The sequence below is a fragment of the Bufo gargarizans genome, unplaced genomic scaffold, assembly GCF_014858855.1.
Source record: "Bufo gargarizans isolate SCDJY-AF-19 unplaced genomic scaffold, ASM1485885v1 original_scaffold_1463_pilon, whole genome shotgun sequence".
NCBI classification, from domain to species: Eukaryota; Metazoa; Chordata; class Amphibia; order Anura; family Bufonidae; genus Bufo; species Bufo gargarizans.
In genome coordinates, this window is record NW_025334370.1 from 90,703 (window position 1) to 115,690 (window position 24,988).

At 43.0% G+C, this 24,988-nt stretch overlaps 2 protein-coding genes across 2 annotated transcripts in view; one reads left to right on the forward strand and one right to left on the reverse strand.

Moving 5' to 3' along the window:
• The window catches only part of LOC122923312 (protein GREB1-like), a 92,324-nt gene extending 87,874 nt beyond the window's left edge, over positions 1-4,450 (forward strand). Inside the window, exon 32 of the mRNA XM_044274094.1 lies at positions 1,795-4,450. Within this exon, the coding sequence (XP_044130029.1) occupies positions 1,795-1,958 (164 nt within the window). The 3' untranslated portion in view covers positions 1,959-4,450. The remainder of the gene's footprint in view (positions 1-1,794) is intronic.
• Positions 4,451-5,873: 1,423 nt separating this feature from the next.
• The window catches only part of LOC122923313 (neurotensin receptor type 1-like), a 55,832-nt gene continuing 36,717 nt past the window's right edge, over positions 5,874-24,988 (reverse strand). Inside the window, exons 3-4 of the mRNA XM_044274096.1 lie at positions 8,843-8,933; positions 5,874-7,797 (exon numbers count right to left, since the gene is read on the reverse strand). Of these exons, the coding sequence (XP_044130031.1) occupies positions 7,638-7,797; positions 8,843-8,933 (251 nt within the window). The 3' untranslated portion in view covers positions 5,874-7,637. The remainder of the gene's footprint in view (positions 7,798-8,842; positions 8,934-24,988) is intronic.

The window sequence follows — 24,988 nt, forward strand, 5'->3', positions numbered from 1 at the left end:
CTGAACACATTAATGTTCTTGTACGATCTATTGGTGATTGTTGAAGATTTTATATCTCATCATCTTGGTAGTAATATGCTCAGTAGTGCTATTTATTTCCATCGTATATCTTGTAGATGTGGATCACTATCTTAGGGACAACACCCGATGCAAAGTTCTCTGTATCAATATCCGTCTGGCCTTTTTCTTTAGAATAAGCTATTTATTATTTATCAATTAATAAAGATTGTTATATATTTTTTGTACATTTGGAGTCCCACAGTTTTCTTTGTATGTGTAGATGGAAAGGAGGTGTCCCACTGCAAAGATCAAAACAGGACACTCTTTATGATGCTGGAGTTTGCCACCCAAGACAGAAAAGCCCAGTATTTGTTTCCCTCTCCCTGCCATTTCCATGACCCTTTAAAGGGGTTGTCCAGGATTTTACTATTGAAGGCCTATCCTCAGGGTAGACCATCAATATCTGATCATCAGGAGTCTCACACCAGGCATGATGAGCTGTTCTGCAGTAGTTTTGGTGCCAGAAGTCAACTATGTAGTGGACGGATCTGGTAACTGAGGGCTGCTCCGATTCACATCAGTGGTAGCAGAACTACAAGTACAAGCTTTTGGGGCAATTGTTTTATTGCATTGTACTCATTTTTAACTAAAATGATTTTTTTCAATTGGTCTTTATGAAAATGTTGAACCCCTTTCTCTGTACAGCCTTCAGATTCTCTAGTAGCAGGCTCTGTATTTTTACTCTGTTCCATCTGGCAGCTCAACTGATGGCTCCTTATCTCTGACTTTATAAACACTTATTATCGCTCAATTCTTATCTTACTGATAAGAATGTGGCTTAAATAAGTGTTTATGACTTTTTAATAATTTAGCGATAAGGTTTAAAACAGTTTTGTGACATAATGGCTTAATATGTTTAATAAAGAACAATTGAAAAAAAGATTTTTAGACTAAAATGAGTAAAATTCAATAAAAAAAAATATGGTCCTCCAAAGGTGTTCATTAGTGATGAGCGGCAGGGGCAATATTCGTGATATTTCACAAATATTTGGGCGAATATTTGCCATATATTCGAGAATTCGTTATCTCCAGTCTTTATTTTCTTGATTGCGGAAATCAGCAATTGAAAAATTTGCAATAAAAATTTGCATTATGAAAATTCGCAATCAACACTACTCCTAAAGTCCAAAGATATCACAGCCTTCTCATTGGCCCACAAGCTAGAAGCAGGGAGGGATCATGTGTACTAATCTCGAATATTCAAAATATACTGTATATCACTATATTAAAAATATTCGCAAATTCTCAAAGTGCTGATATTCGCGATAAAAATTAGCAATTCGAATATTCGTGATCAACACTAGTGTTCATAGCCTTCAACGATAGGTTCTTACCACCCTGGAGAAAAGGGAATCAGACCAACAAGCCCTGGGCCACCTCTCCACAAGGGCCCCATGGCAACCAAATGGACTGACTATAGAGCTGCAATTCAAAGTATTGGAGGGCGGTATATATACCTGAGCCGGTGATGACACAAGAGGTACCCCGCACTTCACTTCTACAGTGTATCTATACTTCGGTCACTGAGATGTTGCTTTGTAGCTTTTTATTGTTAACAGTGCTAAGTCCTAGAATGCAGCCAGGAAATGCTGGACTTTGTAGTACATTTACATTCAACTGCACTGTTCATTGGATGCTCAGTATGTCCGCTACATCTTCAGCAACTGTGAATTATGTCTTGAACTAGTTTTACATTGCAGTCATATATCTTAACCAGTTTCTTTTATCGATTAGATGCCACCCTGTGTGTTGTCTGCCAAGACCGCAACGCCCTCCGTCAGACCGTAGTGAGACTGGAGCTGGAGGACGAGTGGCAGTTCCGTCTGCGAGATGAGTTCCAAACAGCCAACGCCAAGGAAGACAAACCCTTATTCATCTTGACTGGTCGCCATGTTTAAAAATACGGTGGTTCGAAATCCCCCCAGGGGCATACGGCTGCACCCTATAGGACAGGACTATAGGACTATTTTATGTTTTGCACTGGACAGAACTGTTACACTGTCGGCGCTGACAAACAGCAATGCCTGGCGTGATAACACGGACAAACTCATCACTTACATTCCTAGTTTTATTTATATGTAATATGTATTTGTATATATTTTAGGCACTGAATAGGGAGAAATGTAACTTTATTATTTTTTGTGCTTATTTTTTTATTAAAAGGTGAATGATTAATATTGTCAGCATTTATGGAGGTTTTGTGATGTAAAATGGCACCAGGAGGAGCAGTATTAAGTCTCATGCACACGACTGTTCGTTTTGCAGTCCGCAAACCTCGGATCTGTGGACCCATTGTCTTCAATGGGTCCACAGTCCGCAATTTGTGGACAAGTATAGGACATGTTCTATAGGACTGCATGGATGCAGACAGTACACGGATGGCTGCAAAATGGACACAGTTGTGTGCATGAGGCCATAAAGACAAGTCCATTGAGTTACTTACCCATAGTATAGATAGTTTCTATAATGGTACTACCATTTTTTCATTTTCATCATTAGCTATACCAACCAGGAACAGCTCCAGTTCTATGTGGACTGACAGAGTCACACTGGGTCCTTGTCTGCACAACACTGATCTCCATGGGCCTTCCAAGCCTACTGTAGACCCAGACATCTGCACAGGTTTGCCTGTATCTAAAATGAAGCAATTTGATTAAAAATGTCCTATTTTATGTATGCAGCTCCTATGCAGACCCATGTTTCTTCATGGTAACAAAAAAACCAAAAAACATGTAGATTGATTTTGCCCATTCTCTTCCATCTACCCACTACTTGCTATGAACCTGCCACATGCATGTTAGCTTATGGTTCCATTACTTGGGTCAAAAATGATCAGCTGATCAGCGCTCGTTACATGGCCCAGTGCAATCTTAATCGAAGGCAAAGGATTGTTGCTACAATTCAATGCGTATATTGTTGGCAGCATATCCCTGTTTACAGAGGTCGATGTGCCACCGGCAACTTATGATATAAAAGATGGGATCACCTGACGAAATGAGTGTTTGTCTATTTGTTGGGTGATCGGTGGCACCGTTACATGGGTCAGTGTAACGGTGCCACTGATCACCTAACAAATGGACAAACACTCATTTCATCAGGTGATCCCAGATCATTCAAGATCATTGACCCCAGTAAGAGGATATGACTGGAGCATCAGACTACAAAGGGATTAGTTGTTGTCTGTTACCAGGGAGACGCCTAGGTCTGCATAGGAAATGAAGAATCAAAGTGATTAGTAATATAGCAGATAGCTTTGAATCAAAATTTCTTAAAGTTTGCATTTTAGATTATTTGGGACAATAAAGAAAATGAAATGAAAAGTGAAAGTAGCCTCATGCAAAAATGTTAATATTTTAGAATAATTTGAAGTAACACAGTTATCCCACACTTATCTCTCACCTCCATTAGCGCCCTGTTCATAGGCTCATACAAACAGCCATACTATGGATCTGTATGGTTGATCTGTAACTCAGCGCCCATAGACTGCTATAGGTCCATACTAGACCTTTGTTGGACCTTCTGATGGATTCCATGAGATTCTGCAAGAAACAAATTGTGAACGGCTCTTGTACCACATTGCAGAGGGGGCGACAAACAAAGTGCCTAATACCGATGCCTACAAATGGAGCCTCATATATCTCAATAGGGTTTTTTCCGTATTTTGCAGCAGTTTCAAGACAGTTTTATAATGATGGCGTGCGGTCATAATAACATAAGTGACATAAGCACATTTTTACCGTATGATGGGAAATCCCATGGATTTCTCTGATTCTTGCATTAAGTTGTGTAAGTTATATGAAGTGTGAGTCTCTGGCTGGCGCACATCGACTCCCTGCCAGTATACCCAATGACTGGGCGATGTTACATAACATGGGTGAGTCAGCGCCTACTTCTAGAGAACACGGTCCTTCATATTAATGAATCTTGACGTTTTGTTCACACTTAGTTAGGGAATGACTTGGTGTCTGTTAAGTTTGCATGTCAATCTTAAAATGGCTTTTATTTTTGTAAAAAGTGTATGTGCTATGTGCAGTATTTCCCGGTTTGGCCATGTAATAATTTAATATGTACAAGTTTTTCAAATAAAATAGATATTGCGAACACGTGTCCATGTTAGTTATTCACCCCACTTTGGGGTACATTTACACAACCGCAGTCCGCAAATCACAGATACACAAAATACGGATGTGGTCCGTGTGGTGTCGGCGTTTTGTTCCGGCCCCTTTGACCTCAATGGATCTGTGATCCGCATTTTGTGGCAAAGTATAGAACATGTTTTATCTGTTCTACAGATAGCACACGGACAGCATCCGCATCTATGCCAGTTACACAAAAGACAGAACGTGTCCTATACTGTGCTGCAAAATATGGACCGTGGACCCATTGACTTCAAAATGAGGACCCCACGTGGACCTCATCTGTATTTTATAGATCTGCAATTTGCGGACGCAAAACGGATGCATTCATGTGAATGTACCCTTGATGCTAGGGAGGCTCGTCCCCGCCTGACATTGGCTGCTCCCCTCCGACACCGGATGTTTTCATCCGTGTGCAGGGAGAAGAAGCAGCGGCGGTGTGGGGACCAGGAGCGGTGTCGGGAGCGGGGTAAGTATATTACCAGTGAGGGGCCTGGCACATGTTGGGGGGGGGGGGGTTCCTTGAAATTGGATAACCCCTTTAACTTTTGAGGAACCGTGTTGTGTATGCAGCTTCTCTGCCTATCGATGTGTCTTTATGGTAACAGACTACAGACAGACTCTGCGTAGTCTGGCCCTGCAGTCAATGTGTTAAGCTAGCTATACTAGATGTATGTTTTCTGAACCTGACGGTTTCTGCATGAAGGGACCTCAAGTATATAGGGGCCTCCCGATTCTTCCCTGAGGGCAGGTGAAAAGAACATACCTGATACTTTTGATCTTAGGGAGATAAGTAGCCGCCAAAGGTGTTTTCCATTTAGAACACATTATGCATATGTATAAGGGATCAGAAGAGATGGCCGTTGGCCAAACGAGCCATCAGTCTTCTGAGGTGTATGGCCGGCTTTACTCTGCCCTCTGAGGGCTAGAGAGGACAGGGGCTGTGAAGTAACACATGACTACAATTAGTTTCTTTGTAGTCTGTATCCATGGAGATGTATATATCTCCCTAGAAGCTGCATACATAACCGAATGATAACATCAGCAGAGGGCTATAACTTGGGATGCCCTTTTGTTAGCTTAAGTACAGGGAAATTCCTTTAACCAGCATCAATAGGAATTTGATTTGTGCCAGATATTATAGATTATTGGATTGTCTTTAAAAAAAAGTATGGAAATTGTACTTGTAAAGGTAGAGAAACTCAAGGAAGACACTGAAAAGGAGAATATTCCGCTTTGTTTTGGAGAACTCTCCTAAGCCTTGTTTAGTCGCCCGTCCTGGCATTGGTATATTTTAGATTATCAGGTTCTTTTGTGCCGCATTATCAGAATTTCTGGATTGCCAAATACTGAATGAAAGGAATTTTACTATAGATGGAGCTGTTGTTTTTATTAAAATCTATAAACTAAAACTAAAAGGGGCATATCCAGGGGATCCTTTGTTTTTTGGAACTATGGGATGGCCAGTGGTCTCAGGCCATGGACACCCACCAGTTCTAAAAGTGGGGTGAACCCATATTATTTACAGAAGTTTACCAATTCTCAGTGTGACATCATCAGTTTATGAAAAATATGAATTGCATTTTGAACCCTGGGGGGTTTTGTACCACCAGTCACAGACTTGGCACCAGCTGAATCAATTGACATAAAAATGAGCGCCGGTAAAGATGAAGGCAACAGAAGCGGTAAGTCAACATTAGTGAAAATATCACATCACCAGGGAGCAGTGGTAGAATTATTTATGATGGCAACATTTACAGTACGGGACAGGAATTGTGATTTTTGTGATGACTGATGATATCTCATAGGACTTCACCCAAGGGGAGCATGTTACATTCAATGTCCTGCGTCCTTTCCCTGCAATGGAGAAGTGGCTGTATATACAGAGTCTCTCACAGGTATAATCTATGGGTTGTTTCTGTATCTCCTGTCCCCTCCAATATAGTCTAAGTGTTGTTTCCGTATCGCCTGTCCACTATAATAGAGCGTGACTCTGCATATACGGTCACTTCCTCACTATAAAACATACTATACAGTATAATATAGGGGTGGGGGTGGCAAGAGTCATTTCTAGACTAACTTTCAACCAGGGAAAAGGTTAATTTAGAAGCCCCCAGCTACTCTCCTGCTACGATATAGCTAGCCTACCACTGACGGACAATTTGGTCACTTTGGCATTCCGAAGCTTCACTCCACCAAATGTCTTATGTCTTTATTAAAGTCTAAGGCCACCATTCTTTACAGTGGACCTGTTTTTATGACTTGATAAATGAAATATGATTGGCTGCATTCTGCCGCCAACACCAGGGGGAGCTCCTTGTGGATTTATTCAGCTGTCATTGAACTCAGTGGGGGCTGTATATATCTGTATGCGGTGAATTACTCTTGGTGGTGGCAGCAGATAGCCTCTACTGTATGTCAGTTTCATCGCATGGTGGTCACATGTCCTAGCCCAGTGATAGATATTTTTAACCCGGTGCCGGCAGGCGTGCTTTGTTACAGACGGTGCCGCAGGTATCTGGTTGCCATGGCAACAGGGCAGGAGAGCCGGCCAATTAGGGGCGGCGCTGCCACGTCTAGTGAGTTAATGTCAGACTCGTCACGTGACTAGGAAGCGTGGCCTATTCTAACAGTCAATCTGCTGGCCACAAGTTGCCTGTGATTGGTATAATTCTTCTGGATCTCCTCTACTAGCCTTCTTCTGAGTATTCTGTCTACTGGGCTCTAGACCTCTGATTAAGTCCGTGACCTTGACCTTTGCCTGATGATTTGGACCCTGACATTTCTTCCTGGCTTGGTATTGTATCTGATTTGTCTAATTCTGGTTTTCCCTGTCTGTTCTCCTGGTATTGACTTTGGCATCGTTCTCACTCTGATTTACGGTTCCTGGCTCTTTTTAATTTTGTCTCTCTTGGTCTGACCTGGCTTGTCTGTTTGTGGCTGCCGATCTGTCACTAGTTTATTATTTTCCTCCTGGTTTTCCCTCCCATATAGACCCCTGCACTTATTCAGGAAAGGACTGCCGACCAGTTGTATGCTGCTGTCTAGGGCAGATCGTGCAAGTAGGTAGGAACAGTGGGATGGGCAAGTTCAAGGCACATTGCTCCCCACCATGATAGATATGCCACTGGATGGACTGGTGAACAAATGTAATGGGGCTTCTCTGACAGTAAAATCCACAAATGCTGTAGTGTACCATAAATATACTTTGACCTCGTGACTTCAGTGTACATTTGAGAGAAAGGTTAAGACAGCTACATAAAATAAGTGATTAAAACAATAATATAATACATAATAATACAGTTTCAAGAGAATTTGACCCCCTGGGCGATCTTCATGTATCTTCATTGATTAATGATCATATTGTCCTGTATTTTCATACAGAAGTCGTTGAAGTTTATAAAAAGATCCATATGCTTGTGATGTCTTTGAAGGGGAGATTTATGCTGCTTTTACTGCAGGACAGGCATATATAGTCTCCATGAACAGCTGTCGGAACGAAGAAGAGACCATGTTGTAGAGCACTGGGTTCACAGCAGAGCTGACGTAGAACAACGTGTTAGTCAGCATGTAGAAATAGTGGTAGAATGTGTACAGGAACCTGCAGGAAGAAAGCATCAGACTGAAAGAGAACCTCCAGATAAGAGGGACATGAATGGGTCTCAAATCCTCCACCAAATATATGTTTTCTCTACCAAATATATCTTGATAGCTGTTTGATATTAGGTTTAGCATTCAAAGTCTCCTGCTTGTCTTCAGAGTTAAATTATTAAAAAAAATATTCTGTTTGGAGCCACCACTAGGGGGAGCTAACTGTATATGGATTTATAGAACTGGCTTTAAATGCAGTGGAAGCTGTAACAAACTATGTTGTCATGACCTTCCTGCCTGGGATGGACAAGGGTTAGACAGGACAGGGGAACACCTATGGTAGCGGTTGGGGAAGCTGAGGTCACATTTTTTAAAGGAAAAAAATCCAGGGATTTCATGTACAACTGTTTAATCACATTTCAAAGTGATGATCCCTAAATGCACAAATGTGCGCAGAAGCTGTAGAATGACCTGCCACACTACCATACCTGTGCATGTCCTGAAGCCAGGGAACGGAGCAGCGAGGTTACACAGAGCAGGAGCGCGTGTAAATGTATGGGGTCTGTAGGGGTCTGGCCAATCGCAGCGCACAGCTCATAGCCTGGCTATGAGCTGTGCACTGCGATTGGCCAGCAGTGCAGCAAGGGACACGCCTCCTACAAGAAATCAGTCAGAGGGAGCGCAGACACCGGAGCCTATACCGGGCGAACGGAGCGGCGCCCAGACTTACTAGTAAGTGCAGGGGGACTCCTGGGCGCCGCTCTGCCCACAGGTATAGTTCGTTTTTAGTTTGTAGAGTAGTGAAAGGTCCTCTTTAATGCTTTAAAGCTCCTAAGCCTCAATGTAAAATCTGCAGCATGGTCCCCATCTGCCATGTGCCATTTATTTATAATACTGGTGTCTTCTTGTGTGGCACCCTGGAGGAACTGCTATCTCTGCTCCTCAGTTTCTAAATTTGAGACAGATTCTATAAATGGTGTATTACAGATCTCTACCACAGTGTACACGAGGTCTTACGGCCAGATGCAAGATGTATGAAAACACAGAGCACTCACCCAGACCATTGATCATCCGGGATGTAGCAGAACATCAGTCTTCTGGCGTGGTAAGGTAACCAGCATATAAAGTAGGCAATTACAATCGCTCCTGTTAATTACATACAGTTAGCTTTGTAAATCCTGGATGAACATCTCATAGTAAATTACAAGATGCAAATTCTCCCATGATGGACACTAATGAGCATCTTCTATCTATCTATCTATCAATCACTCAATAGAGCTTTATTGGCAGGTCTAAAATTATACATTAGTATTGCCAAAGCATGTGGGAAATAGGGGGTTGAAAAATGGAGACACACCCGGGGTCTGGGTATAGGAGTCCGAGGCATATCATGACAGGGGGAGGGAAGGGGTGCGGACACACCCCGGGTTCAGGGTATCGGAGTCCATGGTATATCAGGCTCCTCTCAGTCTGTGGCAGGCAGTAATATATTGTGCTGCCATGTCCATCGTGTTCTATTCCTCTCCCAGCAGGATGGGCAGCTTCTCTTCCTCCTCCATGGAGCTGAAGTCTGGGAGTAGATCAGACAGTCTCCTAAAGTGGATGCCCCTCACTGCTGAGTATTTGGGACAGTATATCAGGAAGTGGGCCTCATCCTCCACCGCCTCCAGGTGGCACTGCTGGCACAGTCTGCTTTCTCTAGGCATGTAGCTCTGTATCTCTCTCTCTTATATCTATCTATCTGTCTGTGTCTATCAATCAATCAAGCTTTATTGGCAGGTCTAAAATTATACATTAGTATTGCCAAAGCATTTGAGAAATGGGGACACACCCGGGGTCGGTGTCTGTCTGTCTGTCTATCTATCTATCTATCTATCTATCAACTATCTATCTATCTCATATTTATCTATCATCTATCTCATATCTATCTATCTATTATCCATCTATCTATCTATCTATCTATCTATCTATCTATCTATCTCAATCTATCTCTCACTCTTTCTACCATCTGTCTATCTCACATATGTCTCATAGACAGCAGTAGTGTCATGCGTGTGCCCAACATGCTGCATTTGATTTAACAAAGAACTCCCATAGTGGAGGCCTATCTATGTACACACGGCTCATTTAGAGAAACACAAACGGTTTTGCTACCCAAGACAAGCGCGTGAGCAGACGGCTATCATCGTTGTAGACATCCATGGGACGATTATGAGCAGCCCAAGTAGAAGGCGCGAAAATGATCTCCGTATGTGCATGTCAGCAGAACATCAGTTGTATAAGAGATAAAGGAGGGGGGTGCACATCTGTACACTTCAATGTCAACTCTACTTGGACTCTGCTGGTAAAGGGAGACACTGCTGTAGTAGGCAGATCTCCCGCTGCTTTCTCCCTTCCATGACCTCTAACTGTATGTAACACCAGGGTGCTGCATCATTAGACGCAGCCCCAGCACCCATAGATGCTCGGAAGGGGCGTGACGCATCACAAAAAGGGTCAGGGCATCTTATGAAAGTAGTAGGCATATTCTAGAAAGGGGGCAGAATCTATAAAACTTTTACACCAGGAAACATTTCAGCAGTGCAAGGGAACGTATCACTATTTTTTTATTTTTTATTAATAATTAAACCACATATTGGTACATAGCCTTTTTTCTTCTATTTTTATTTTCTGATTGTAGATTATTTTTATTCTATTACCTGTACAGGATTATGGAGGCAGCCATGTTCCCCTAACTGCTACTAATAGCATGAAGAGATATGCATTACAGCAGCCAAATGGACCATCGGAAACAAAAGACAGGCGATATTCATCAAATTCTATGGGAGAGTGTTGTAGGCATGCTGCCTGACCTATGCAGAGGTCTGATAGCTTGTTGCCTAGCATGCATTCTCACATCATACAGCATCCGAAAAGTCTTCAGACCCTTTTTTTTTAATTTTGTAATGTTGCGGCCTTGTGCTAAACTAAAGAAAGTTCCCATTTTCCATTCTGCACTCAATACCCCGTAATGAGAAACTGACAGAATGTTAGAAATCTTTGAAAATTTATTAAAAAGGAAAAATTCAAATCTTGCACTGACATTAGTATTCAGACCCTTTGGTCAGGACTTAAGTGAACGTGCCACCCCCATGGCCAAACGGGTCCCAGTGTTAGGAATGCCAAGTGGTGATGTGGCCTGAATAGATCTGTGTGTCAGGGTGCTCCTATCTGGATACCATCGCTCCTCAGAGTTAGGCTCTGTAGCATTCAAAGAAGAGAATTGTAGTTGGTGGAGAATAAGTTGAGTCCAGACTTGATAAAGATTAACTTGAATAAACTTGCATCCAGACAATATATGGTCTTTCTCTTGGTCCCAGCAGGTTTTAGAGTAAACTGGCAGGCTAACTTGGATACCTTGCTTTCTTTCTCTGCTGTGCCAATCTCTGGCTTTAGTCTAGTTACAGGACTTTATAACAGTTCTGGTAGAGTGGGGTGCCTTTGGCTTTTGACCCCCTAGCAATAATCAGTCTATGAACTGCAAGGAGTCAGTGTGCTTTACAAGCTGCTTCCCAGGACTCCGGCTGCAGGGAGGAGGGCTCCCCTCACTGCACCCTGTTGTCTCATCTCCTTCCAACTCTTAATTCCACTATCGACTTACTATAGCTTCCTGCAACCCCTCCTCTGCCCAAAAGAGTGGAGAATGGAGTGGTAATAAGCACCATTCTATCTAAAGATCTCTCTCTGCTAGATACACTACCACCTTCTGGACAACCAGGCACATTACATGTAATAACAGCTGCATAACAATATTATTAAGGCACAATATCAAAGGACCTGGAATCAAATAAACAGATGACATTATTCGTTAGCCATTAGAGAAAGTAGCAGGGTGAAGGAATGGTAGTGCCCACTCTGGGGTACTGCACAACCTCCAGTCTTCTTGGGTATGATATGATGCCACAAGGTTTGCACATGCTATTCTTCTCTGCAGATCCTCTCAACAGTGGCGTACACACAATCCATGGGGCCCCGGTGCAAAACTGATCCATGGGGCCCCCTCCCCGTTGCCGCCCCCCCCCCCCCAACCTCCCTCCACCCCCAAACCGCCTAAATTTGTACTTCCACCAGGTCTAGAGAGCCACAGGCTGAAGACTAATGCAAGAACAAGAAGGTATACCACAATGTGCGCAGTCTGTTCATCCCTTTATAAGCAGATGTAGCAGAGCAGAGTTAACAAATGGGCTCAACCATAACTATGTACTTTTACTTAGAACTGCAGGTGTCAGCATCAGGTACCAGCAATGCATTTCCCACGTAAAACCAGCTACATTATGTATTATATAGACTAGTAGCTCAGAATTGCACCAATATCCATTTACTATTACTGCCAGAACATGTTGGGTGTAGTAGTTTCAGCCCAACTGGGCAGTCAGAGGTTGCAGGCTACAGAAATATAATAGAGTTAAAAGCCATTGATAGGCCAATGAAGTATTTTACCATACAGTACCACATGAAGGCAATACAGACAGTAACATTGCCCAGTCAGCCCCCACTCCGAGTCTGAGCTCAGTGACCAGTTTATATATTTTTTTTTACAAATCTTTAATCTTATCTAGTTGTTCCTTCCAATCCGGACGGTCAGCACCAGTTTCTGTGCGCGCTGTCTTCACCCTGGCCCTGCTGCGTCTCGGCGTCGTGCGCATGCGCAGCCTAGGGAAACAGCGCCAGCACACACAGTACTACTGCAGGGCGGGGCCAGGGGTCCACAGGCGGCTTGGCCCCCTGGAGTGCCGGGCCCGGTCGCAACTGCGACCCCTGTATGTACGCCCCTGCCTCTCAATCTCTGTCAGGTTGGGAGGGGACTGTTGGTGGACAGCTATTTTCAGAGATTTCTCCAGAGATGTTTAGTGGGGTTCAAGTCAGGACTCCGGCTGGGCCACTCAAGGACATTAGCAGAGTTATCCCTAAGGCACTACCGTGTTGTCTTGACTGTGTGCTTAGGGTCATTATTTAGTTGGAATATAAAACTTCAGCCTAGTCTGAGTTCCAGAGAACATGGGAATGTGTTTTCATTTAAAATATCTCTGTACATTTCTCCATTCAGCTTTCCCACAACTCTGACCAGTCTCCTTGTCCCGGCTGCTGAAAAACACCCTCACAGCATGATGCTGCCACCACCATGCTTCGTTGTGGGGATGGTATTGAACAATGCCTGGTTTCCTCCAAACATGATGCTTAGAATTGAGGCCATAAAGTTCAATCTTGGTTTCATCAGACCAGAGAATCTTGTTTCTCACAGTCTGAGTCATTTAGGTGTTTTCTGCAAACTTCTATGTGTTTTCATGTCTTTTACTCAGGAGAGGCTTCTTTCTGGCCACTCTGCTATAAAGCCCAGATTGTTGGAGTGCTGTAGTGATGGTTGACCTACTGGAAGCTCAGCCAATCTTTGGAGCTTAGCCAGAGTGACCATTGGGTTCTTGGTAATCTCATTCTACGATTACTTTGTTTGGTGGGGTAGCCAGCTCTAGGAAGAGTTCTGGTTGTTCTAGACTTCTTCCATTTAAGAATTATGGAAACCAATGTGCTCTAGGCAACTTTCAGTGCAGCAGAAATGTTTTGTTCCCTTCTCCAAGGGCACTTAAGTCGCTGGAACTGCCTGCCGGATCCGTCAAAACGCATGCAAACGGAACTTGTAAGTAATACAGCCTACAGATTACACATGATTATTATATTTTAACAATGCCTACAGGTTAGATAAGATTATACAACAGAGCGGGGCCGGTGCATTAGAATACAGGGACTGCACCGGTCCCCGTTATCATTCCTAATCCAGATGCCGGCCCCCAGCCCCTCCTCCCTCTGTTGATACACCCGCCAACCGTGCTGTGCAGTGGGTGTATCATTGTAGGTAAATATTCGCAGCATTTTTGGGTCGGCCAAATCGCTATATCGCAATCGTCGATTATGGCGATACGATTGCTTTGGCGATATATCGTGCAGGCCTACTGGGCACTGTGCCAACGAGCTACCAAGTATTATTTGCCCTCCCCAATAGCCCAGCCACTGATGAAAGCAAATGTAGTGTGATGGCAGAGACAGCTACCAAAAGGAGATATTTCCTTTTTAATGTCTCTAGGTGCCACCTGCTAAACTCTGCCACTCTAGGCACCTGCCTATGGGTACCAAATGGCAAATACAGCCCTTCACATGACAAAACGGTCATATCTAACTAGAGCTAGCAAGACACCCCTGAGAATAAACTTCGAGAACTTTTTTAATGACTTCACCTTGTATTCTTTATATCCCTTCTCATACAGTGATGAAGCTGTGCCAGGGCCTTTACAACTGACTCATACAAGTAAGTGGGTGGTTGTGGTGCCCAGGTAACGGTATTATGCCAGAGGTCTCTCCTGCATAGCTCGATAGAAATAGAGAATCCTCCGGCATAATACGGTTGCCTAGACAACTGGACAGCCCAGTCTTTCGCTGGCGTCTCATTCATCTTTAACGTTCTATCAATGCATATAAATTGTAATGATACTTCTGTCAAGTGTAAATGGTTGAAAATTAACCCCTTGGATACTAGTGTTTTTTTCATTTTTCTTACCTATCTTCCTGGAGCCATAATTATTTTTTTTTTTTTCCGTATCCATATGAGGGCTTGTTTTTTGCAGGACAAGTTGTACTTTCTAATGCCACCATTTAATATGGCACACAATGTAGTGGGAAGTAGGAAAAAAAATCCAAATGGGGTGGAATTGGAAAAAAACGCAATTCCTCCACCATTTTACGGGATTTGTCCCTACGGCGTTCCCTTTGCAGCAAAACTGACCTGTGCCCTTCATTCTCTGGGTCAGTTTGATTACAACGATAACACATGTATAGGTATTTCATGTCTAAATAGTGTAAAAATAAATGAAAACTTTGATCCATATTCTGTTCCCCATAATTTTTTTATATTTAGATCTACTGAGCTGTGTGGGGGCTATTTATTTGCGGGACTATCTTTAGTTTTTATTGATGCTATTTTGGAGAGTGTGACTTTTTGATCACATTTTATTTCAGAAGCAATGAAACAATGGTGAATCGGCTATTTTGATACTTTTTTCCGCTACGCCATTCGCTGTATTGGAAAAATATTTTTATATTTTAATAGAACAGGCATTTTCGGGATGCCCATGATGATTATATTTTTTGTTATATATGTATTAATTTTTTATTCTATAATAAGGGGGTGATTTTAAAAAAAAATGCTTTTATTTTTTTTTTTAATTTTACTTAAAAAAAAATGCTTTTGTAGTCAGTGTTTGAGGCTACAAGACTCACTAAGTTTTTTTTTTCTTCAATATGACCGTGTACTACAAAGAAGCATGGTAATAGCTGAATTTTTTTGCACTGAGCTGCACACAAGAAACTGTGATGAAAAGGTGCCAGGAAAAAAAGCCAATTATCACACCGGAATATGTCTTCTAATTAACTGTGTATAGTAGATAGCAAAAGTCATGTGGACAAGAACATGATGTCGAGGCCTTTTCCGCAAATTGGTAGGACATATAAATAATTAGTAATACTACTATCCAGGATAGGAAATAACATAACAATTAAGTTTGTAAAAATCAGAAAATAAGTAATTGTAGTTGTAGTCCTATATGTGTAAAAGTTTAAGTTTATATCATCACAAATAAAGATCACCTTCAATTGTGACCATAAATCTAGCTAAGGTCTGGTGACAGATACCGGATAATATATACTGTATATAGTACATGTGCTAAAGCAGCAGATATGGGGCGTATACGCTCAGGGGCGGACTAGGAACTTAAAGTGGCTCTGTAAACAAAATCTGAAAGTAGCCCCATGGTGTAGGTAGGTCCAAACTGAAGGAAGGTGGGGAAATAAAAGTAAGAAGGGACAGAAGAAGTAGGAGGGGTGAGCAACACCACAGTCCAGCACAAAATACTGCTGCCCCCTCTGCAATATTCAACTGTATCACCGTCCTAAGGACTTGCATTGAGTAACCTGCGGCTGCCAGACAGGTACATAAATACATGATACTCCTAGCATTAATTAATGCTGAGAGCATCAGATTGTAATGGACCTGGCCGGCGGCCTGAGGAGGGCTTGGGTGCCCACCCAGAAATTTCACTGTAGGGTCTATGGTGAGTCCACCCCTGCATACAGTAAAGGTAAGCACTATGATGCAGGTATTTGCTTACCATACAACAGTGGCTTTTTGCTGTTTAGCTCCACTATGTTGGTTCTCTTGTACAAAATAAATATATGGCACTACTTACCTACTTTTGATAGCCGATTGAATAAAGGTACTTATTGTCAGGAACCTATCAAGCGCACGGCTGTCCTACAAAGATTGACATGCCGATCACCGGACCTGGCTGGTCTATCTATGCACCAGCACTGTCTGCAGACCACCACCATTATAAACAATGTTTTTAAAACTTTGTATTAATTGTGACAATTGTGCCTATTATGTACTTTTTATGAATATTTAATAAATAGTTATACCATGATTATTGTGTTGTAGTCTAATTAATACTGATTTATCTGATTCCATATCCGTTTTATTGGTTCTATCTATAAGGGATCCTGGATGCTCACGGCACAGCATCCATTCCCAGAGGTAGTCGAGGGACTTAAGACTGGCATTTCAGCTTGTCTTTGCCTGTGACTCTTAGTGCCCTGGTTCCTGTTACTTCATATGTGCATTGTGCTATTTTAAAGTGTAACTCATAGGCGTGCGCACGGGGTGTGCCGGGTGTGCCTGGGCACACCCTAATCCCGGCCAGTGCTCCTCAGGGGGCCCATTCGTTTCCGCTCGGCCCCTTTAATACTTACCCTCCCCGGCCGGCACTTCACTTGCCTGAGCACGTACAGCATCAGGACGTGGTGCGCGCACTATGACCTGATGCTGCACGCTGTCAGGTGACAGTGCAGCGCCAGTTGAGAAGACGGGAGCGTGACTGCTGCCAGAGAGGAAGAGGAGCTGCGGCGCAGAACAAGTAAGTATGTGGGCGGTCACTCTATGGGCTGCCGCTGATCTGAGCTCCGATGGGGGCTGAGTGGGGGTCTTTGGGATGATCTGAGGTCTGATGGGGGCTGAGTGGGGGTCTGTGGGCTGATCTGAGGTCTGATGGGGGTTGAGTGGGGATCTGATGGGGGTCTTTGGACTGATCTTGAGGTCTGATTGGGGCTGAGTGGGGGTCTTTGGACTGATCTTGAGGTCTGATTGGGGCTGAGTGGGGGTCTTTGGACAGATCTTGAGGTCTGATGGGGCTGAGTGGAGGTCCTTTGGCTGATCTGAGGTCTGATGGGGGTCTGTGGGCTGATCTGAGGTCTGATGGGGGTCTGTTGGCTGATCTGAGGCATATATAATACATTCAGTTTTATTGCCTCGTGTGTTGTGCAAAATGCCATATATATATACACACACACATACATACATACACACACACGCATGGGGTGTGTGTGTTTGTGCTTTAGGGTGCACACCCTAATGCAATAGGCTGCGCACGCCTATGGTGTAACTGTCAAGTTTTTATAATAAATAAATAAATAAATAAAATAAATATCAATTTTAGCGTATGTTATTGCTGCTGCAGCTTTACTCTGAAGCCGAATGCAGGCATGCAGTGTGGAAGACTGCCCCCCCCCCCCCCCGTCTTCTGTTTACACTAAAGGGAAGACAGACAAGCCCTAGCTACAGTATTTTAAGGGAGCCGTGGAAAGGGACAGAGGACATTAATGAAAGCTGTTATAATAAGGTAATTACAGATCTTTTGGCAATCATTGACAGACTAACTCAGGTATACATGCCTAGCTCTAATAAACTAGCAAATAAAATAAAAAATAGGACAGTTATCCTTTAAACTCTTGTTTAGAACTGACTTTGGCTTGTCTGAATTAACCTTGTGTACTGATTTGGCTTCAATTGTCTTTTCTGGTAAACTGACCTATCTCTGGAATAACCTCTTGTCTACAGATTTGACTCCCACTGACTTTCCTGGCTCAAGGTCCCTTTCCATGGGACAATTGAGCAGGCGATATTACATGCATTCATCTCCTCCGCAGTATGGGGTGGAGCGATCACTAATGCTGTCGCTTGTCCCCAAACATAATCATTGTTTGTCGGCAGCTGAGCGTGTTTAGACGGCACAATCTGCCGCCAGCAAGCGATGATGTAGGTGACCGCCCAAACGATTATATCATCTGATGAACAAGTGTTTCATTCATTCATTGGGTAATTGGCGTTGTCTTTACACCGCCAGATAATAACTAATTAGCGTTCAACCCTGTGTAAAACGGCCTTTGGACTCTGGCTTGTACGTCTCTCCTGCTATTCCTTTACATTTGCCTAGATAAGCTTTCCTAGGATACAAAGATAAGGCAATAGTAACATTGTTTATATATTTAGAGTTTTCTTTAATTGTATTATTTCCTATCCTGGATAAGAGAATTACTGTTTATATGTTGCAGTCATTTGTGGGAAAGGCCTTGACATCATGTTCTTGTCCAGACGACTTTGGTCTGTTAGGTTTGCTACCTGTGAGCTTGCACCTGTTTCTGCCACTGGACTCCGTAGACATAATCTGGGTCCCTAGACGCCAAATCCAAACTTCCTTGCAGCAGGATGTGATGGACACCTAAGGGTAACCTGAGATCTACTAACCGAAGTGGCGAAGGAAAATGGGTAGCAGATTGAGAGTTTGCAGATGGTGGTCCTAGACAGTGACCCTGTATTCTTCCTCCCCTCTGACTGGGTTATGCCGCTGCTTTTATTACTACATATCAGCAAGAAGGTTACATTACTTACTTTAATACAGGTCCATATTAATTCTATTATGCCAAGCACATATAGTTTACACAGTGTACTGATTTCAGTTGGCAATATGTAATGGATAATTTTAACTGTGGTGGACCTGCAGGGAAATTGAACTCCTGCTACCCAATCCACCCCAGATTACAGTTGGTCGTGGAGGGATCGTGGTAAGTAGCAAACACTTTGGAGGATTTATCAAAGCCTCTTTGGCAATTCATGTCATAGAAAAGTAAAAAATCCTTTGTGCAAAACATGCAACTTTTTTGCGTTTACAGAGTGAGGGGAGGATGGAGTGCGGTCTACGATGACCCAACAAATTGACCATTATTTACACAAGAAAAGTGATGCTCATTGCACCTGATGTAGATTTCAGCTGCTGACACACAGAGATATGTGCCAAAATTATTAAGAGAAATTATCCTCCTAATATATTTATGCCAGCGCAGAATCTGATTAAGAGATGCGTACAGTACTACCTGCCAGTGTTAATCAGTTCTTTTGTGTTCAACATATTGTACTCATCTATCGGGAAAAAAAAATTGCTAGGTCCAGCAGTTATAAAACTGCATATCCCTGCATTAATCAAGGCATGCTGGTAGTTCCCTGCAGCTGAATAATACTGTGCTGAGACTTCCTGCTAAGAGAGGGGAAGAGATAGCTGCTTCATTCATATTCTGTAATCAGAGAAGCTGCATGGATGTTGTATACAGCATAAGTGGTTGAGTAAAAATAAAAACCTGTCATCTTTTTTATGGGACTTTATCTGAGACTGTTCAGCTATTGTGCAGCTAAAACTCTGCATCAGTCTGGGCACGCAAGGCATTTAGCGAAATGGCAGAAAAGTCAAAAGGTTTCCCTCCATAAAAGTGGTTGCATGCAGCTGATTGATACCGTGCTGAGAATGTGGGTACACAATATGCCTTCATTATTCATTTCCATGGACACTTGCTGGGTTCTACATTATTATAGTATATGGGAGACGGGGCAGAAATCTCAATTCCAGAATAAAATATAGCAGCAGGGAATCTGTTGGCTGCATTTTGATTACCACAGGTTAAACATCTTTTGTAACTTCTATATGAAAATTGCACCTTTCTTTTCTCTCTGTCCACTTTTCCCTACAGTATGTTTGTTTTACTGCTTTTTTGTCTATTTTCTGCATAGAGCAGAAATACAATGCATTGGAGTGGTTTATGAAAAGTTGTAAGAACAATGGTGTTGCTCATGGCAACCAATAACATTCCAGGAAAGTGAAAGATGTCAGGTCACCGCAGAACACCACTTGTTAATACTCTCTCTTCCACTTCACACTGCTCTACGGTACCTGGTGCTGTGCAATGTTGTGCAGAGAATGGAACAGGACATAGTTTAGAAAACAACCTACTGATCTTTGCTGCAATTTTCAGCACACTATATGAGTGGGGTCTACTCCTGAATTTAGATGCTCACTGGAGTAGAGAGAAGTATTAAATAGAGTAGGTTCCTGTTTGTATTGAGGTCACCTTGCCAAGGTGGGTGGACACAGATATTTTTTTTATCAAAATATATTTGCTATGAAGCACATGTTGAAGCACTGTTGCCTTGTAGCACTGGGATCCTGGGTTCAAATCCGACCAATGACAACATCTGCATGGAGTTTGAATGTTTTCCCTGTGTTTGCGTGGGGGTACTACGGTTTCCTCCCACACTCCAAAGACATAGTGATAGGAGCTTAGAGTGTGAGCCCCATTAGGGACAGCGTGATGCTAATGTCTGTAAAGTGCTGCGGAATATAGCAGCGCTTTATAAGTGAGAATAATAAATAAATAATATTTATCATATAAAATGTGATATTAGGTTATATATACTGTATATATTTTGCAACTAGTGCCTTGAGAGTGCTGTTATGTTCTGTTTCTGTGTTTTTCTATTTAATTACAGCCATGTACATCTGCGTATCTATTTATCATATTGTGCTGGATGTGGTTATTATTTTTCTGTTTTGATTTTTTTTTACTTTGTTGTTGGAGCTATTGTCAGAAATGTATCTGACTTCTAAGTAAACAAGCATCATCAATCGACTGAGAATTCAGTATCAGAAATTGAAATAACTGTTCTGTGTCCTTGTAATAACATTGCGTGGCAGCATTTTCATTTTACTATGAGAACATTTTATTTACCACTTTATTGATTATTATTTACTGATTATTTCAGGTTTCATTATTTTAAATGTACATTTGTCATATTTTCAGATGTATTTGCATCAATATACAATATTATTTTCCTACGTAATGATTGCATCTTTCTTACTGGGACTCTACAGGCAACTGGTGTCACTAGGGGAATGATTATAGCGAGTTCACTATCTTCCTTTACTTGTAGAACAGATTGCCACCTACACTCATCAGAGACTTCTCTCATGTACATCAGTGGCAGAATACAATGCCACTTATTAAGCTGATTGTTTCTGGACAAAACACCCCCCTTATATTCACTATGCAGAACAAAAGAGAAATACTATAAAAGACACTTACATTTACTGTTTAGTTTTTAATTTTGGAAGATGATATAATGGAAAAATAATGTGGAAAAATAAATGTGGAAAAATAAAATCTTCTGCATCCACCACCTGAACCTTTTAAAGTGTTCTGTTTGGCTTTCCATTATAGCAATTCCTTTATTTATAAGTCACCAATATCTGATCACTGGAACACTGTGGCCTCTTTTTGGCTTTTGACATTACCTTCATTGGTCACGTGCCCATTTGCAGCTCAGTCCTATTCAAGTCAATGGGCCAGGGCTGCAATATCAAGCATGGCCACTATAAAATATACAGCGCTGTGCTTGATAAGCTTCAAGAAAGTGTCACGGCCTTTGCTGTGTGCGCCGTGACACTTATGCCACACTTGAAGTTGCCGATGGCAACGTGTTGCTGTTTAGGCATGTGGTGGCAGTGTCTCGGCTTTGGCTGTGTGCGCCATGGCATGGTTGCCACGCATGCTGTTGTGTGTTTGCTGGTGTGTGCACTTCCCCTTTAAGTTGTAGCCTCCCTCTGTCTGGTGCTGGAAGGCATTAACTCCCTGACTGGGTGTGGTCACTTGGGTTTTATCTTCTGTGGCTTCCTGGCTGGAGTTAGTTGTACTTCAGCTGTCGTTGTTGCTGGAGCTCTGCTCCAGTCCAGGGTGTTCTATCTGCCAGTCCTTGAGGGCCACCTTGTAGGACATCGATGTCATCTGCGATGTCATACCTCTGTCTTCTCCTTGTCCTTTCCCTATCTTATCTGTTGTCTTTTTGGTGAGGGTTTGATTTGGGGATTTGTTGTTATGTGTAGTTGTTGATACATGTCTGGTGAGTTGTTCGTGTTGTCCAGCATGTATGCTAGACATTTCCTTGTCAGCTCCGGAAGGGGGCTGGTTTCCCGGAGGGGTAAACCATAAGCCTGTATGCAGAGCTGCCTGGGGCTGCCGTGCACCTTGCGGCATTGGGTCCATGCAGTATCTGGTGGGCTGGATACCTGTGTGTGTGTTGTCTGTACGGTGTCTTATTTGGTGTGTGGGCACCTGTATGTATGCGCGGGTTCCAGTCGGGGTGACTGCGGCAGGTAAGTGTGTTTCTGTGTGCTTACCTGCTGTTCTAATTACTGTATACAGTCTCCCTCTTTTCCCTGCTGCTAGGCCCTTTGAGACTCCTGTTCCTCAGTGTCTGGGAAGAACAGGTCGTCTCTCCCCGACTCCTACAAGAGGGATTCTCAGGGCGACTCAGGGCCAAAGGTATCCAGGGTATGAGCCGTCCTACCATCCAGGTTCGCTCATGCTGTCAGGAGATCAGGGTCAGGATTAGGGCGGCTGTAGGTTGTGGCCTGCTCCCTTCACTCCTTAGTGTATTCTTCAGGATTGCAACCACTTCATTTGAAGTTACCATTTTCCATGGTGTTGGTGACTACATGTGAAGGGGTACTTACAGGTAATTGGATAAAATAGTACAGGAATGAGAAAGATTTTACATTATATGTGTACTGAGAAGAACACAGTGTGTAGAAGGGATCTAAACTGTTGCTGAACCATTGGGCAGTTTTATGCCTAGTCCTGATTTTCCAGAATCTTGGATTTTCTCTGGTTAAAGCCTCCCCAGTCACTCTAACCCCAGTGGACTGCTGCAATTATCATAGCAGGGCATGCACAGCCACCTATTTGCTCTGCAGATTTTTATAAAACATAACTTTTACTGTTTACATGTAAAACCTACAGAGTTGCGTCCCACCATGATTCAGACATCAGCTATCATTTATGTGGTTGCTTTTCTTGTATCCTTCTGGGGATAATGTCAACTGACTCTTGCCCAGCTGAAGAACAATAGTGCAATCACCCTGGCAGAAATACCCTATGTGGGAACCTGATTCCTCCCTGTACTGGTCCTCAGGGGCGGACTGGGAACTTAAAGTGGCCATGGAAAAGAAACTAAAAGTGGCCTCGTGTAGGCGGGTTCAAATTGACAGAAGTCTAGACAACAGAAGTAGGCGGGGCCAGCAATACCACATTGCAGGACAAAATACCACCCCCGCAGAACCAAATACCACAGTGCAGCACAATATACTGCCCTAGCAGAATCAGATATTACAGTGCAGCACTAAATGCTGAATCAGCAAAACCAAGTACCACAGTGCAGCACAAAATACTGTCTCTGGGAAACCAAATACCACAGTGCACAAAATACTGCCACCTGCCCCACAGTACGAAGCTGTATAATCGCCCTGAGGATGGCAATATCATTGAATTCAGAAGGGCACCTTGGGCCACTGGCCAGGTGCATACGTGCCTAATGCTCCATTGATTAATGCTGAGAGCCTCAGATCTTTATGTAGCTGGCTGATATCTGAGAGGAGGGATTAAGTGGCTCATTGAGCATCGGCCCACCAGGAAATTTCCCTGTAGGGTATATGGCCGATCTGCACATGCTGGTCCTATCCAGGTCTATCTCTTCACAACATCTAGTTCCAGGGATGAGCAACCTCCAGCATATTTGCAAAAAATATGAAGGACACCCATTATCATGCCACTATGCAGAACATCATGATGGCAAATTCACTGGTTCCTCATTTGGAGGAATCGAGAAAGTTCAAATGAACACAAGAGGGGGGGATTTTATTAAACAGATGTCTCGATGTGAGAGTAAATAGATCTTTAGATTAGACAGCCTAGTGCCAAAAGGTTTAAATCAAGAGATTGAGCGATTTGCTTTCTAATAATAGGCACTGTCATTAAGTTACCATGTATTCCTATAATGAATGAAACAACTAAAGATGGAGTATACCTTTTTGCATATATATCAAGGAACTGTGTAGGTGTTGCTATGGGAACCGGACGCTTATTTAACCCACAGGACAAGAGAGACAAACGTGTTGGATTAAGTTTGGAAGCATCCGTAGGACTGCTGTGACGTCACACGACAACGTTCCCATACATCTTACCAGCCGGCTCCTTCACGCGTGCGTCAGCTACCGGCCGGAGTGGCACGCGCTCAAAAAGTTGAGCTCGAAGCATTTCAGGAAGATTCCTTTTGCTCTACTAACGAAAGAAATAACCTGAAAAACAGGACGTTTGCCTTCGATCCCCTGGACAGGTACAGGCACTGATTTCTTAACTATAATAATAACTGATCATTACTACTAATAGTTATTCTGTTTGTATCTCCCAACCAGCGTGGGTATTTCTAAGTTTTATATTATTTTACATAATGTTATGTAACTGTTCACACGTAATGTGCCTGGTTCACCTGCAAGTGGCAGCAAGCATGGCAGAGCTACCTTATATAGAATGGAACCTTCTTTCCATTCTAGTCTCTCCCTCTAGGGAGATGTTTAGCTAGTGAGGAGTCAGAATAGAGTACACCCTGCTAGGGGAAGGCAGCAGGAGCCCGTCCCTGCTGGACGAGCCTTGCCTACGCCAGCTTGAGCACCTTCAGCTCAGCTGGATATTGAGGCCAAAGCCTGAAGCCTCTGTAGCCAGGAGGAGAAAGTTCCCTGGATAAAACTAGAGACAGACACAGAAAGTTGAGTACAGCAGAAAGGAAAAGATTCCAGAGAGCAACTGACGTAGCATAAAGGAGTTTGCCTGCCACAGTTAATGCCAAAGCCTGCTGGTAACCAAGACAAAGCCTGAAACTGTTTGGAGAAACGTTTAATGAAAAGTAAAGCTGTTTTCCAACTTCGTCACAAGGTCTGGACTAAATTTATTTCATCATCCCCTTCATCAACTATCCCTTTTGCTGCATCGGAGCCAACACCTGGGGTTCCAGCATATCCATGTAGGAGCACCGTGACACATGCAACACCATTAAGGGACATTTAGGCCACCCTACACCACTCTGGCATTCCTACACCTGGGTACCATCCATTCACAGTATCACTAAA